The sequence below is a fragment of the Rhinolophus ferrumequinum genome, chromosome X, assembly GCF_004115265.2.
Source record: "Rhinolophus ferrumequinum isolate MPI-CBG mRhiFer1 chromosome X, mRhiFer1_v1.p, whole genome shotgun sequence".
In the NCBI taxonomy this organism is placed as follows: Eukaryota; Metazoa; Chordata; class Mammalia; order Chiroptera; family Rhinolophidae; genus Rhinolophus; species Rhinolophus ferrumequinum.
In genome coordinates this window covers 25,988,587-26,005,340 of record NC_046284.1, presented here as the reverse complement: position 1 = coordinate 26,005,340, position 16,754 = coordinate 25,988,587, and the positions used below count along the sequence as shown (strand labels likewise).

Below are 16,754 nucleotides of genomic sequence, written 5' to 3'. Positions count from 1 at the left end.
TGCTGCCTACAAATATTCAGGTAGCCACTATAATTTGTACTAGATACTGAAATTCATCTTATGGCAAGAACGGCCCCTTCCATGGCCTAAGTCTTTTAATGCTTTATAGAGAGAAAAGTTGAAAAAATTACCTGGAGTATCAGCCAACAGGCAGATCCATTGTTTCTTAAGCTGAGATATTCCAAGATATTCTAAGAAATAGTCAAAACTTGGTTAATCAGGATGTTCAGGGAATGGGATCCTGCTGAAATGATGTGAAGCAGACCGTCAATCCATTTGTCATACCCCATGTTGAAATCTTTCTAAAATTATGTTAACCCACATAACTGTCTAAGTAATATTAAAGATAATTTTCAGAAAAAGGTAAAATCATGAGTCGTACGGACATAAAAATGAACACGTGTTAAAGATTTTATTTTACTCATTAATCAACAAGGGAACCAGACAGATGTTATAGCAGGTTGAAAGAAAAAGTCCAAAAGCACAAATTTATATGGAGCAAAGGAATTGAGTTGCAAATGGAGGCAAAACTGGTTTTTCCACAGTGGGGAGGAAAGTCAGTCCAAACTCTATGGGACAAGACAGAGTTGGCATACCCATTAGTTACCTGTAATTTATAGAGGTGCAAAATAGCTTAAAGACAATGAACCAGGCTAGGATCAGTCAACTCCAAAGGGTGTACTATAGACAATGTATACTTTTTTCAGTGAAGTACAACATTTCTTTTCCTGTAGCAAGTAAGTGTGCATGGTGGACACATTTGTTTTGGTTGATTTTACTTCTTGACAATTTCTCAGGGTCATCACCTCAATTCTCATCCAGGATTCAGTTCCACACAACATGCAATTACTGAGTGCTTACTCTATGTAAGACATTGCAGAGGAACTAGAGACAAAAAAGACGGTGTTTCTTGTCTTAAGTAGCTGATTGTCTGGTGGGAGAGACAGACATGTCACATCCCCAGGTAACCACACTGGAGGAGAATAAGAATCAGGGCTGTGGTAGAGACAGGAATGAAATGTTTCAGAACCAGAGAGGGAGGAGGTAACTGACTATGGGCTGGGGCTGGGGAGAAAACATGATGACATTTAAGCTAGTCCTTGACGGTGACAGAGAGAGGAAGAGGGGGAACAGGAGAGAACATTTCAGGGTGAGGAAACATCAAAGTCATGAAACTGGATGGTCTGTTCAGGGAAGGGTCGGGATGGCAAGGGCAGCAGGGGAATGAAAGGATGTGGCAGAAAAAGAGACTAGAGAGGAGGTTTGAGGCCAGGTCATGGAGGGCCCCGAATGCTGTGCTAAGAAGCACAGGTTTGATTCTGAAGATGGAGGAAAACTATTGAAAGCATTGAGGAGGGAGGGGATGATGGGATCGAACTGGTGCTTTAGAAGATGAATTGATTGTAGAATCAAGAGATTGGAGGCAGAGGAATCAGTTAAGAGGCTATTGTAATATTCTGGGTGAGAGATGATGAGGGCCTGCGTCAGGATGGAGGTAGAAGGAGAGGACAGAGATGGCATTATTAAGGCTTGACTCCTGATTGGATGCAGGCAGTGGGGGAGAGAAGGAGTTGGAGACAACGACAATGCTGAAATTTCCAGACTAGAGGATGGATAGTGGTGCTATTAACTGGGATAGGTAACACACTGGGCGTGGGGGGTTTACGGAAACAGATAATGAGTTCAGTTTGAGACACATTGAGTTTGAGGGGCTCAGTGGACATCCAATTAAGAGTAAGTTGCTGGCAGTTGGAAATTCTGGTCTGGGTCTGAGGAGAGAGATCAGGGCTATACATACAAATTGGGGCGTCATCAGTGCACGAAGGGGCTGTGTTGAAACTGGGATCTCATAAGCTGAAAGAGAAGGAGGGGCAGGGTTGACATACCCAGAGAGGCGGGTAGTGGAGAACCAGCGAGAGCCACACTGACTAGTGAGACCGAAAGAGACAGAGAAGGAAGGAAGGCAAGAGACACAGAGGGAACCAGAAAGACAAAAGAGGGAGGCAAGGCTGAGATGTGAGGTAGGAGAGTGGTGGGGGGAGGAGGAGGAGAGTGGAGCCTGAGGGGAAAAGGAGAAAGCGAGATAAAGGAGGGAAAGGACAGGGGCAAGAGAGGTGAGAAAGGGGAGAAAGTTGGAGGCAAGGGAACTGTGCCAGAGAGAGATAGGAGATAAGGAGAAGAGAAGCAGGGGAGAAGGGTAGAGGGAGACAGCTGGGAGAATAATAGGGAGAAAAAGAGTAAGGAAAGGGGAAGAGATTGGAGAGGGTGTCAGAGACAAGCAGAGACTGAGTATGACGAGGGCCAGGTTTCTGGGGCAGGTGGAGGGAGAGAAGGACCCTAGAGAAGCCAGCAGGCACTGGATCCGGAGAGGGGCAAGTATAAGGAAAGGGGCGGGGCCAGAATCACCTGTGCTGCAGAGATAGGGAGTAGGGTGAGAACTGAGGAGAGAATGGGCTTATGTGGCTCAGCTCACCCCTCACTGCCTCTCCCCCTTTGCTCACTCTCTCTGCGCCATGCTGACCTGCTGGCTCTTCCTTGATGTTAGCAGGCAGCCTCCTGCCTTAGGACCTTTGTATCGTAGATTGTTGCCTCTGCCTGGAATGCTCTTCACCCAAATATCCGCATAGCTTACCCCTTTGCTTCCTTACAAGATGTTGAAATGTGTCCTCAGCATGACCTGTCCTGATCACCCCCTTTCAAACTGTAGCCCATTCTGCCCCCCTACCCGTACCATCACCATGACCCGTAGCCTCTGTTGTATACCACCTTCTAACATACTGTAAACAGAATCATTTAATGTGTTTATTGTCCGTCTCATCCCACTAGAATATAAGCTCCATGAAGGTAGGGAGTTTTTGTTAATTGTTGAATCCCCAGTACCTAGGACAATGCTGGCACATAGTAGGAGCTCAATAACTATCAGTTGAACGAATAGTGATATTGTGTTGCATATGGACAATCTCTGAAAATTGTTCAAAGAATAAAACAAATCCCTGATGTGACTATTTTATTGTGATTTGCTTCTTTGAAAACTGGAGAACAGCATTAAATTCTGATCAATGTAGGGTTCTGTTCAGTTGAGCCTTGATGATTGAGGCTTTCAGGTGATAAATCAACTCGAGAGTTGAAGGGTCTGAAGACAAGCTCATTGGAGAAATCTTTTTTTCTTTGCCTCGTTTTATCTAGAACGTGAATTGGCTGTGCAGTGGTTGTCAATAGCAAGAGCTGGACATTGGCTGGTGAAGGAGGTGGTAGGTCAGGGGTATGACGGGCAGATAGGAAGGGACAAGGACAGAAATATATGGTTCTTGACGGAACATTGTTTTCTGCTTGTTTATGGTCAGAGTACAAAGAGTATTGCATGATTTGGAGGAAGCTTTAAAACAGGTTAAATATAAGCATCATACCTATAACTCCCAACTTGAAACCAGAATAGAGTTAGTTTTGAAGGGCTTATAAAGAAAGTGTGTGCTTCCTCTGGAGAGCTTAAATTGGCTACGTCACTCAAATACTTCAGTACCTGGGCAGCCGGATGGCTCAGTTAGTTAGAACGTGAACTCTGAACAACAGGGTTTCGGGTTTGATTCCCACATGGTCCAGTGAGCTGCGCCCTCCACAACTAGAATGAAGTCAATGACCTGCCGCTGAGCTTCTGGAGGGGTGGCCAGATGGCTCAGTTGGTTAGAGCGCAAGCTCTCAGCAACAAGGTTGCCGGTTCAATTCCTGCGTGGGATGGTGGGCTGTGCCCCCTGCAACTAAAGATTGAAAACGGCGACTGGTCTTGGAGCTGAGCTGTGCCCTCCACAATTAGATTGAACGACAGCGACTTGGAGCTGATGGGCCCTGGAGAAACACACTGTTCCCCGATATTCCCCCAATAAAATAAAATAAAATAAAAAAAACTTCAGTACCTGTGGACTAGAGTTGATGAGAAAAAGATCCCCAGTAGTCTTTCAGTGCACTGTTCACGTAGGAGAACGACCCTATAATTGTAGTTGGTTAGGCTAAATGTCTGTAGAAAAATATACTGTCATCTCATTTGTCTGAAATAGATTGAATTTCCTCGAACACTCAAGCATATCTGTCTTTACGATAATTTAAAAATCACTCTAGGTGATTAACAGCATCTTCATTTCCATCCTGAAACCTATGGATTCCTGGAAAGCTGGTGCTCCCTCATCCCAATTTGGCCCTTCATTTCCCATAGCAGTCTGGCTTGTGAGAGAGACTGGTTTAACATTTTGGTGCTGTAACTGCCTTTAGTTAAGTGTTTCCTTGTTAAAGGTAGTTAAAGCAGCTGTCCCTGTTACGAGTTTTGATTTTTTTTTTTTGGGTTCTTTTTCCTCAGGGGGAGTGGCCACAGCAGGTCCTATCTGGTGGTGAGTGGCTGTCATGATCTCTACAGCACCGCTCTACAGCGGCGTGCACAACTGGACCAGTTCTGACCGGATTCGCATGTGTGGAATCAACGAGGAGAGGTGAGGAGGCTTCCAGTGAGTGGTACCTACTCACCAGAGGGATAGCCACAGCAGGGTCTGGGGAAAGGGTTGTTGGTCGTTTCTAATTTTCTTGAGATGCGATGGGGCTAGGAATGTGTGAGTGGCCTGCTCTGCTTTGCCATCCGTGTTCAGATGAAGGTGAGGAGGCCAAGAGATGACCTTTCACCAACCAGTATTTGTCTACTCGTTAAAAACTGTCAGATGGTAGAGTAAGGGGAAGCTCAGGCAATTGCAATTTTTATTTCCTACAACCATGTTTGGTGCCCACAGATATGCATAAGATATTTTTGGCCTTGATCTAAGCCTGGAAGAAAGGTAATTCTATCATTCAGCTTTGTACTGGGTACTGTTAGTGGGTGTTCTGGTGATCAGTGCTTTCCTGCCTCATGAGGCTAATGGCGATTTGCAGGGAGATCCTTATGAAGTATCAAAGGTAGATCAAACTGCTTAACGTAGTTTTCATACGAAATTGAGAGTTGGTGATGCCTGTTTGATCTCTGTGTGTTTTCAGTTCTCTGTTCACCAAAATATTTGGTTGACCAAGCTATGCCATTTCCTGATCATGCCCCATAGGAAAGGCACTCAAAATGGCCTTCAGATTTAATATTTGATTTTCATAATCGTTGGCCAAAGAACTGTGTGTGATGGTTGCAATGCCTCTCCCATTTTTAGAGATGGCATGGCTCCCCCATGCTTTCTGGTGTTTAGCTATTGTTTCAGTCCATCCATTGTTTGAGTTCAAATACATCTGATCAGTCACCTAGAACATGGAATGATATAGCTTTTCTTAGGATTCAAGAAATGTCATTTCCTTGGGTAAATCTTAGAAGTATGTGCATAGGTATGTGTGCGTGTGGGGGAATGTTGGCAATTTTGAAGGGAAAAGGAATGGACGTCTTTGTGTCTATCTACTTTCTTTTTCCATTGTTAACTGGAGAAGTGCGTACTTGTCTGAGGTTCAGGTTAGGAGAATAGACCTTTTTATTTTTTTAAAGCCATTTTTCATCTGATTGCTTAATGTTGTTTATACTGAGGAACAAGTTAGAGTGGACTTAAAAGGAATTTAATTTTAGAATATAAAAGTCAAGACCAAGGAAAATAAGGCAAAATTCTTTCAGATCTTAATAAGAAAGGTATTTTCCTTTGCATGTGAGGTATGTCCTTAGATAATTACTAAGGGCTGAACTGGGGGAAGGCAGGGTATTGGTATTGATTTGTGTAAGTCTTCATTGGCAACTAGTTAGAAGTGGTTGAGACTTTGATACAGAGATCTTGGACTAGAGACTTCAAAAAAAAATCAGTGCTCAAGTTACCTTGGTTCACTGTCCATTCTAAATGCCTTCTCAGAAAGGAGCAGGGAGTGGGCCCAAAACCCGATTTTCCCTCTTTATGGACCTTTCTGCAGATGTTAAATTACCAAATATGCCTAGTGGTTAAGATGACCTTTTAAGCGTTGTCACTTCTGATCTTACCTACCCTTTATTGTCACCTTCCTGCTGCAGTCTAGGCCATGCTACAGCTGATTTCCACAATGTGATCTTACCTTATTTAAAAACCATCTTTCTCAGTGTTTTACAACTTGTAGAACTTTGACATTTTGGTTATAAAGCCGTACCTGTGGCTTAACTCTTAAAGGTATGTTTGGGAAGCCTGCCTAGCTTCATCAGATGCAGTTGAGGACTGCAGGGACCAGGGGCAGGGGCTTTCTGCTGGCCCCAGGTGGCTGACTCTAGTTAAACCTCCCGCGAAATCTCTGCTTGCTTGCTTCCTTTCTTGCACCCATTCATTCCTTCATTCAACAAACTTTTGTTAAACCCATTGAGAGCAAACCAATCGTCACTGGACATTGGCGGTTAGTGCTGTAGAGTGGTATGTACAGATCCTGTGGGAGTCTAGATGCAAGAATGACAAGCTTCCTGGGGGAATAAGGGAAAGCTTCCCAGAGGCAGTGACAGCAGAGGCAGGGCTTGGGGGATGAGTAGGAGTTTGAGGTGAGGGTTGGCATTTCCCACACGGTGCGTTTGGGGAAGACCCTGCTTGGAATGAAGGTGGTCTTGGTGTGTGGTGACACTCGAAGCAGGGGAAGTCTGCAGGAGCTGGGGGATAAGGAACCTGGCGTGTGACCTGTAAACAGGGCTCAACAGAAACTGTTAAAGGTCTGTTCTGACAGTGGTGCTAGCCCTTAATAATTAGGAAAATGGCCTAGAAAGGTTGTGGTCAGTTCTGGTTTAAGTTCAACAAAGCATTGAGCATAACAGCCCAGGGTCACCTCTGTTGGGAAAAAAATGGCAGGATTGATTTTCAGTCCTGATTGAAGCCTGCTTTGACTCCTGCTCCCTCCTCCCAGCCACCTGAACCCTCCTAACCTTGCCTGGTTGACCCAGCTCTCTGGGTGTACCCCTCCCCTGCAAGTTATTCCTGTCCCAAGTTTTTCCCTCAATGGAACAATTTAATGTTTTCTTAGCTTTGCACACCCCAATTCTCAGAGGACTTGAAATGTGGCCTCACGACATTTTCCCAAAGCCTGGGGGGCTGGCACTCAGGTGTGGGATGGCTGGAGTAACCAGGACTGCTGCTCCTGCTGCCACTGCTGCTGCCACCTCCAGAGTCTCTGGGTTGGCGGCTGGCTCTGCACTCTCTGGTGGCTTCCTTGGAGGGCAGGGTTTCTGCTTTCAAGATGATTTTATGCTAGGTGGAAGCAGAGCAAGGCGGGTGGTTGAGTATGCAGCCAGCTCCCTTTTGCATGGTCAGGAGGGGAGGTAATGTAAATAAATAGCATCCTCCCTCTGCACTCTCTCATGTGGGGTTGGTGAAGAGGGGAGGCACTGCCGCTTGTTTCCCCTCACCACCATCCTTCCCCCCCCAAAAAAAAAAAAACCAAAAAACATCCCTGGCAAGTCTAGTTGGAACACTCTTCTCTCTAGCCCAAGACTGGGGATAGGTCTTGCTTTTCTGGTCTCTCAGGAGTTGATGTCAAGGTATGTTTTCCCTTTAATCTCAGGCCCTGCTTTGTCCCCATCTTTGAGACCCATGACTGCATCTCCAGCTCTTGCCTCTCCTTACCATCATTTCTGTTTGTCACCAACAGTGAGTGCTAGCAGTAGAACCCTCCCACTTCTGCAAGCTTAGCTTCCTTTGAAAGAGAACAAGCCTCCCCTCCCCCCTACTCCCCCTACTTAGACCTGAAAAGATGGGGAGAGGCCCCTGGTGATCACCCTTGCCTTTTTCGCTTCTCTTGCCCCAGGTACCATTTTGGAGTGCATCAACGGTGCCTCGTTCCAGCAGCAGGGAGGGAGTTATCAGGGCTCTCCCCAGTCTCCCCATGGGGCTTGGCTGCGGGCACCTGGACTGCCCTCTGGCTAGGGTGGCTGGTGAGGGGGATGCTGTCTTCTTCAGGGGCTCAGGGCGAGGCTCCAAAGAAGGGAGGCAATACTCAAGGCAGTCCACCTCCCGAACGGCATGCAGAGCATTCCTGTGCTTTGCCCCCTTAGGAACTGCTGTGTGGCACTTCTGCTGGAGCTTCATCCTGGCACCCAAACCTCCAGTTGGCCACTCACACCACTGCTGCTGCCCCACTGTGTCTTCCCTAGGACAGACAGTGGTACACTCTTCCTTTACTCAAACTACCAAACTTCCAGGGGGTGTTATCCTCTCTTCAACTTCACTCTCCCAGTCTGACTTTCTTTTTTGTCCGGATGTACCATTTTCTAAGATTCTTGTCTGAAATTTAGAGAAGACTTTTTGAGCATGTGGGGGCACAGTTAACTTTTCCTCCTTTGTAACCCAGCTCTCTGGTCTTGAGCCCTTCCCTCTGCGATACACCAACTTGAATTTAGGATCTGTGGCCTTTAAGGTCTCCCTTTAGGATGGGAAAGAATGTGGTGGTACTAGGAGGCCAAGGGAAGAGTGGGGAGCTGCAAGGGGTGGGACACAGGCAGGGTATAAAGGTAGGAGGGAAGGCGCTGGCCGGAGCTCGCTGGTATTCCAGAAAGAGGGAAGAGGTAGGTACTCTGGAGGGAAAGAAGTCGTGCCCTTCAAATGCCCCTCAGCACCCAGTGACCTGTTGGCCTTGAATCAGTATCATGTGTGCTAAAATGTATATGTGCTCTAGGCAAGCCCATCAGGTGAATAGGTGATGATTCAGATTTAGCACATGGAACACAGTGGAGGTGGTTATTTGTTTTAGGAAGATTACTCTTATGGTACCTACAGCCCGCTTCCCTTATAGACTTAAGATGGCATTTAAGAGAAAAGCAGTTTGCATGCCTTTTGAGATCTTCTGTGATTCACCTCTCCCCTTTTGGCAATGCCCAGTACCTTGTAGATGGTCACTTTGACGGGTAAGCTCAGCGGACAAGGCAAAAGTGCTGGGGTGTCCTTCACACTTCTGGCAAGAGCACTAGAAAACAGGATACACAGCCCAAGGAGAGTAGTCTAGTCAGACTGGCCTCTTTTGTGGGAACTTGCAAAGCTAGGCATGGAGGCTCTGGTTTGCGATTTGGACCCTCTAATTCCTTGTGGTTTCCCCCAAGCCACCAAGGGAAGCAAGACAGGAAAGTTTATGGGAACCCAGGCAGGCAGGGGGAATTCTGGGGAAGGTGGCGGTGGTCCCAAAACTAGGCCTCATGTCCCTTCTCTGGTTGTGTCTCCCATGCTAGAAGAGCACCTCTTTCTGATGAGGAGTCCACGACAGCTGACTGTCAGCGCTTTGGATCTCAGGAGTTTTGTGTCAGCAGCAGTTTTTCCAAGGTAAGGGGCTATGTGGAGCCACGTGCCACCTGCCAAAGGGTGGAGCTGAACTGCCTGGGTGATGTGCCCAGCCTGCTGTCCTCAGCAGGGGGACAGGAAGGGACAGGGTATTTCCCAGGAGTTGCTGTATGTGAGACAGATATTGGCCAGCTCCTCTTTGCTTCTGCTGAGACCTGGTTGGTTGAGATGCAAAGAGGACCAGCGGTCACCTCACCTGGGCCCTGGGACACTTGCACCATCCACAAAGAGTTACTAAGATGGGCACACTGCTCTGTTGTTGCAGGTGGAGCTCACAGCAGTTGGAAGTGGCAGCAATGCCCGGGGGACAGACCCAGATGGCAGTGCAACAGAAAAACTTGGGTACAAGTCAGAAGACAAGCCTGACAACCCCCAGCCGAAAATGGACTATGCTGGGAATGTGGCAGAGGCCGAGGGTCTCTTGGTACCCCTGAGCAGCACGGGAGACGGGCTAAAGCTTCCGCTTCCTGACGGCACTGAAGCAGGCAACAGCAGGCCGGACTGCTCCTGGACTCCCCTCAGCACCCAAATGAGCAAAAAGGTGGACTGCTCACCTGCTGGTGTAAAGGCTTTGGACTCTGGGCATGGTGTTGGGGAGAAGAATACTTTCATTTTGGCAACTCTGGGAACTGGAGTTCCCGTGGAAGGAACCCTGCCTCTGGTTACCACTAACTTCAGTCCGCTGCCAGCTCCCATCTGCCCCCCTGCTCCCAGTTCAGCCTCCGTCCCCCCGTCTGTTCCAGATCCATTCCAGGTTCCCCTCTCTGTCCCTGCCCCAGTGCCCCATTCGGGGCTAGTTCCTGTCCAGGTTGCCACTTCGGCTCCGGCTCCTTCCCCTCCCTTAGCACCAGTCCCGGCTCTGGCTTCTGCACCTCCATCAGTGCCCACGCTCATCTCTGATTCGAACCCCCTCTCGGTTTCAGCATCGGTCTTGGTGCCCATGCCAGCTTCTGCTCCGCCCTCGGGCCCCGTTCCCCTGTCAGCTCCAGCCCCTACCCCCCTCTCAGTCCCAGTTTCAGCTCCTCCCTTGGCCTTGATCCAGGCTCCTGTGCCCCCTTCGGCTCCAACCCTTGTTCTGGCACCTGTCCCCACTCCAGTCCTGGCTCCCATGCCGGCATCCACGCCTCCAGCAGCTCCCGGCCCTCCGTCAGTGCCGATGGCCACTCCAACCCCATCCTCTGGCCCACCTTCCACTCCCACCCTCATCCCTGCCTTTGCTCCTACACCGGTGCCTGCACCCACCCCAGCCCCAATCTTTACTCCAGCCCCCACGCCCATGCCGGCTGCCACGCCAACTGCCATTCCTACATCTGCACCCATCCCTGCCTCCTTTAGTTTGAGTCGTGTGTGTTTTCCTGCAGCTCAGGCACCAGCTATGCAAAAAGTCCCTCTGTCCTTTCAGCCAGGGACAGTACTGACCCCGAGCCAGCCACTGGTATATATCCCACCTCCGAGCTGTGGGCAGCCACTCAGTGTGGCCACACTGCCAACCACCCTGGGAGTTTCCTCCACTCTTACACTCCCTGTCCTGCCATCCTACTTGCAGGACAGGTGTCTCCCCGGTGTGCTTGCCTCCCCAGAGCTACGGTCTTACCCATATGCATTTTCTGTGGCCCGGCCTCTGACTTCAGATTCCAAGCTGGTCTCTCTGGAGGTGAACAGGCTCCCATGTGCTTCCCCATCTGGCAGCACCAGCACCCAGCCTGCGCCCGATGGGGTCCCTGGGTCTTTGGCAGATACTTCCCTCTCCACTGCTTCTGCCAAGGTGCTTCCAGCACCACAACCTTTGCTGCCAGCCCCCAGCGTAAGCTCAGCCCCACTCCACGCCACCAAGATGCCAGGTGGTGCCGAACAGCAAACAGAAGGGACTTCCGTCACCTTCTCTCCCCTCAAGTCACCTCCACAGCTGGAGCGAGAGATGGCCTCTCCACCGGAGTGCAGCGAGATGCCCCTCGACCTCTCCTCTAAGTCCAACCGCCAGAAGCTTCCATTGCCGAATCAACGCAAGACACCCCCCATGCCTGTGTTGACCCCCGTGCACACCAGCAGCAAGGCCCTCCTCTCCACGGTCCTGTCTAGGTCTCAGCGCACAACCCAGGCTGCTGGCAGCAATGTCACCTCATGCCTGGGCTCCACTGCCTCGCCCTTCGTCATCTTTCCTGAGATTGTGAGGAATGGGGACCCGAGCACCTGGGTGAAGAACTCAACTGCGCTGATCAGCACCATTCCTGGCACCTATGTGGGAGTGGCCAACCCAGTGCCTGCCTCCCTGCTGCTGAACAAAGAGCCCAACCTGGGCCTCAACAGAGACCCCTGCCATCTCCCCAAGCAGGAACCCATCTCTATCATTGATCAAGGAGAGCCTAAGAGCACTGGTGCCCCTTGTGGCAAGAAGGGCAGCCAGGCTGGGACTGAGGGACAGCCAAGCACAGTGAAACGTTACACCCCAGCCCGCATCGCCCCAGGGCTGCCAGGCTGCCAAAGCAAGGAGCTCTCTCTGTGGAAGCCCACAGGGCCAGCAAATATTTACCCACGGTGTTCAGTCAATGGGAAACCCACCAGCACCCAGGTCCTGCCTGTTGGCTGGTCACCATACCACCAAGCGTCTCTGCTTTCCATTGGCATTTCCAGTGCCGGGCAACTGACCCCCAGTCAGGGAGTGCCCATTAGGCCCACCAGCGTTGTTTCTGAGTTTCCTGGCGTGCCGTCTCTCGGCCCCACTGAAGCTGTGCATGGACTTCCCGAGGGGCAGCCACGGCCTGGGGGCCCCTTTCCTCCAGAGCAGGACACTGGCACAAAGAACAAAACTTGCCGCATTGCTGCCAAGCCTTATGAAGAACAAGTCAACCCCGTCCTCCTGACTCTCAGCCCTCAGACAGGGACCATAGCGCTGTCTGTTCAGCCTAGCAGTGGGGACATAAGAGTGAGTCAGGGGCCTGAGGAATCAGAGAGCCACCTCTGCCCTGACAGCACTCCTAAGACAGAAGGCCCTAAGGGGACTTGTGTGAAGCTGGCAGGAGACACAAAGCCTAAGAACCAAGTGCTGGCCACCTACATGTCCCACGAGCTGGTCCTGGCCACCCCCCAGAACCTGCGCAAGATGCCCGAGCTGCCATTGCTACCTCATGACAGCCGCCCCAAGGAACTTACCTTGGACGTGGTCCCAAGCGGCAAGAGGGGCTCCAATACACAGCTTTCGCAGCTTGGAAGCCAGGTGGACCTGGGGCGGGTAAAAATGGAGAAGGTGGATGGTGATGTGGTCTTCAATTTAGCCACCTGCTTCCGGGCCGATGGCCTCCCAGCAGCTCCCCAGAGGGGCCAAGCTGAAGTTCGGAATAAGGCTGGGCAGGCCCGAGTGAAACAGGAAAGCGTGGGGGTCTTTGCTTGCAAGAACAAGTGGCAGCCAGATGGGGTGACCGATGGGGTGACTGAATCTCTGCCACTCAAGAAAATGAAGTGTGGCAAAGAGAAGGATGGTGAGGAGCAGCAGTCACAAGCCAAGGTCATAGGCCGGAGTTCCCATGGACCCAAGGTTAGTACTGGACTGAGGTTGAGGGCAGGGCCCAGACATCAGTGGTCTGCTTTGTCCTGCACATGTCAACCTTGTTTAACTGTGGCAGTGTTCTTGAGTAGCTCTGTGAACTGACCTGATTGGAAGGCATGTATAAAGTGAATAATGACCTGCTCTCCCCTTTCTAAGTCACATTCTCCATATGTGGTATTTTAGCATGTAGAGGGGCTGGCGTGCATTTTGTGGGATGTAGGAAATGGTTTGGTCCCTGAAGCAAGGGAAACCATTGTCCCAGATGAGGTTGGAAAGCGGAAGAAGGTATTGGTGAGGGAAATCAATAACAGGCCCTTCCTTGCATAACCATTCTTCCTTTTCCTTTTCTAAGACAACCACTGGCCTTGAGAACTTGGGGCCCAGGGAGGGAAGGGGCCTTTGACAGGGTTGTTCTCTGTACCACTGGGGGAGCCTGCTCAGGATTTGCTTGGAGTTTTGTGGGGCTAGAGCCAATTTGGCTTCTGGGCTTATCCGCCAGTTTCCTACCCCCGTAATGCTTAGGGTGGCAGCTTTGGGGTTTCTGCCCATTGGGAATTCGGTATGCAAGGCAGGTGAGCATCTAGGTCTGGCTTCTTAATGAGCTAAGGATGGTGGCAGTGTTCTAAGCAGAAAGGTGGGTCACAAGGACTTGACTTGAATCCAGTGGTCCTCCAGAGAGGATCCGAAAAGCCACTGGTGATCCAAGGAGATTCTTGAAAGTCACTGGTGATCCGAGGAGATTCTTGAAGCAGTTGAGGATAGGGCTTATTCAAAATATGGAGCAATTTGAAGTTCTGTTAACAAGCCTTCAAATTGGATGTTGATATACACTGATGAATAGATTTCTAGCCAGAGCACCATGAATTTATTTGAGGCAGAAACTCTTAGTCTCTTTTGCACTATAGAGTGCTTTGAGAAGTGATGAGAGCTACGGACCTCAGAATTTTGCCAATAATTTCAAGGGGTTCATGGACCCATCCCCTCCCCAAAGCCCACCCATGGACTCCAGATTAAGAACCCTGGGGACAGAATTCAGATGGGGTTTACTCAATGACCTCACAACCACCTCTGTATGGCAGAGATGTGCGAAGTAGGAACGTAGGTCACAACAGTAGAACATATATACTACAGCATTTGCTCAGGTAGCTGCAATCTGCCCTTGATGGTAATAAGAATAATAATAATTCATGTCATTATAGTTGTTCCCATTTGTTGAACTACTGTCTATATACCAAGTGCTTCCTATATACATTTTCTAACTTAGTCCTTACAACAACCCTATGAGGTAAACACTACACCCAATTTACAGATAAGAAAATAAAGGAAACAGACTGAGTGGGTAAGTTACCCAAAGTTACACAGCTACTAAATGGCAGAGCAAGAACTCATTGGCTCCAAAGTTCATGTTCATCTTCAGTTATACCATACTATCTTCCATTCTTGTTATTATGCATAGCTGTTTTACTGACCACTTAGCAAGTGTGCGTCGAGAAGCTCGTACATGCCAGTCCTTCCCTGGCAGTGGGACTACATCGTTAGGTGGGTGGAATAGTGTTTTGGTGAGGAGTGTGCTGTCTGCAACCAGGCCCAGTGTCTGAGTTTGAATCTTGTTCCTACTTCTTACCTGAGTGATATCAGTCAAATTACTTAATTTCTCTGGCCCTCAGTTTTCTCATCTGTACAATGAGACAATAATAGTACCTACTCATAGGGCTATGTAAAGATTAAATGAGATGATGATGTGAAATGTCCAGAATAGGCAAATCAATCGAGATAGAACGTAGATTAGTGGTTGCCTAAGGCTGGTGGGGATGGGGACTGGGGAGTGATGGCTTCATGGGGACGGGGTTTCTACATGGGGTGATGAAGAAGTTCTGGAACTAGATAGTGATGACGATTACACAACTTTGTGACTGTGTTAAAAAACAACTGAATTGTATACTTAAATGAATGAATTATATGGTTTATCTCAATAAATAATACATCAACAAAGCTATTGTTAAAAAAAGATTAAATGAGATGATATACATAAATGCTGACAACAGTACCTGGCACATAGTAAGTGCTCAGTAAGTGGTAGCAGCCGCTGTTATGATTGTTAGTATTGCCAGTAAAATATTAGGTTGGTGCAAAAGTAATTGCGATTTAAAAGGTTAAAAATAATTGCAAAAACTGCAATTACTGTGCTCGCTTCGGCAGCACATATACTAAAACTGCAATTACTTTTGCACCAACCTAATAGATGTGGTCCTTGCTGTCACGGAGCTTACCAGTATGTCTTGCAGATGACTGGATGACAGGCAGGCACTGCCTCTTCCTATATTGGATGGACAGTTCACTGGGCCCACTGACACATGCAGAGGGCAGAGAATAAAGTTACAGGATCAGGGGCCTTGAAGCAGCCCTTAGCGATGGCCTGTAATGATTTAATAAATGTCCTTTTTTTCAGGAGAGCAAATAACTTAGGTCTTTCTTTTCTTATGTTCCATTTTCCTGAGAAAGAAACCATTGATAAGCAAACTATGGTCAGGGGTTAATTCAACACAGCCCTTTTCAGGGCATGGCCAAGAATCAGAAGAGTCACCTGTCTCCAACCCTACCTGCCCCAAGGCCTCGCAGAATCCTGAAGGACCTTCTGAATCATCAGAGAAGAAAGAATTCTACTTCGTCTGGCACTGGGTGTATATTATTGTCTTTTCATCCTTTGGAAAACCTTTCATACTCTGTTCACTGCAACATTCATCTGACACGGTCTCCCCATCCTCCCAACTTTTTGCCTAAGTTGGAATATTTTTACTGTCAGAGCTGCCTTTGCAGAAGATACACACAGAAATCCCTTCTAGATATTGTACTTGTTTTTATCTGTCTTAGGAAGTAAAAGTTAATGATCTGTACTTGAAAGAGCCAGCTAAAATGATATTCAGAAATAAATAGGACATGTTCATGGAACTGAAGTCCCTCTGACTTAAAATAGTTTTTCTCTGGCCATACCTGAAGGTCAGATTTTAAGCAGCAGTTTCCCATCTTCCTATTTCCTCCCCAGTTCTTTCTCCTAACACTTTGCTTTATAGGAACTGGCAGCAAACAAAGGGGGGAATTGAACTTGAATTTTCAGCTCAACCCTCTGCTGAATAAGGAGCATGAGGAATTCATGGGATAGTAGGAATCCCTGGAATTTGATGGGGAATGGTGACTTCCCTGGAGAACTCACACACACACACACACACACACACACACACACACACACGCCCCCAGAAAATGTTCCATCAATATGATATCTGCCATCCCCTTAGCTGGAGCTAGACAGTGATAACGTTCTAGAAGGTGGCATGTGGGTCTGCTTAGAAGGAAAACAACTCTTTCTTCCTAGAGCCTCCTGTCATCGTTGACTCGTTTTGCCTATTCTGCAGTCCCTGGATACTAGAATACTGCAAATCTCTACCATTCCCTATTTCTTGTTTGGTGGCGTGGAGAGACCTCAAAGCTTGTGAGAATATGTGACTGTTAGGTTGAGTGTCCTTGCGGTGTGTAAACGCAACCATTGTGCCTATCTGACGCACCAGGCAGTAGGCATGAGTGGGGCTGAGCCAAACAGTCAAGGACACAAGTAGGGAAATAGAGGAGTGAGAGATGATATGAAGATGCCCAGGCTATGAACCAGGAGCCCTGGTTCTTAGTCCCTGCTCTGCCAGTTTGTCACTGCAAGCACAAATGAGCTGACTTGTAGGTTTGTCTAGGAAGCAGCAGCCCCTGAGTGAACAGATGCCATGGGTTGCACGTTGCCCTGGACAAATCATTTAACTTCTTGTCTTGGAGCTTTCGTTTCCTTGTCTGTTCAATGGGGATGATTTCAGCTTCTCCTCTCAGGATTTTTGGGAAGATCAAATCAAATAATAGAGTACATTGAAAAGTTTAAAGTACTGCAGAGTATAAAGTGGCATTAT

At 48.5% G+C, this 16,754-nt stretch overlaps 1 protein-coding gene across 5 annotated transcripts in view; it reads left to right on the top strand.

The window, feature by feature from the left end:
* The window catches only part of BCORL1 (BCL6 corepressor like 1), a 61,044-nt gene that overhangs the window by 14,764 nt on the left and 29,526 nt on the right, over window positions 1-16,754 (top strand). For all 5 annotated transcript variants that reach the window (XM_033111064.1, XM_033111071.1, XM_033111092.1 and 2 more), the window contains 3 exons: window positions 4,349-4,478; window positions 9,158-9,248; window positions 9,532-12,798. In XM_033111064.1, coding sequence (XP_032966955.1) covers window positions 4,393-4,478; window positions 9,158-9,248; window positions 9,532-12,798 — 3,444 coding nt within the window. In that variant the 5' untranslated portion in view covers window positions 4,349-4,392. The remainder of the gene's footprint in view (window positions 1-4,348; window positions 4,479-9,157; window positions 9,249-9,531; window positions 12,799-16,754) is intronic.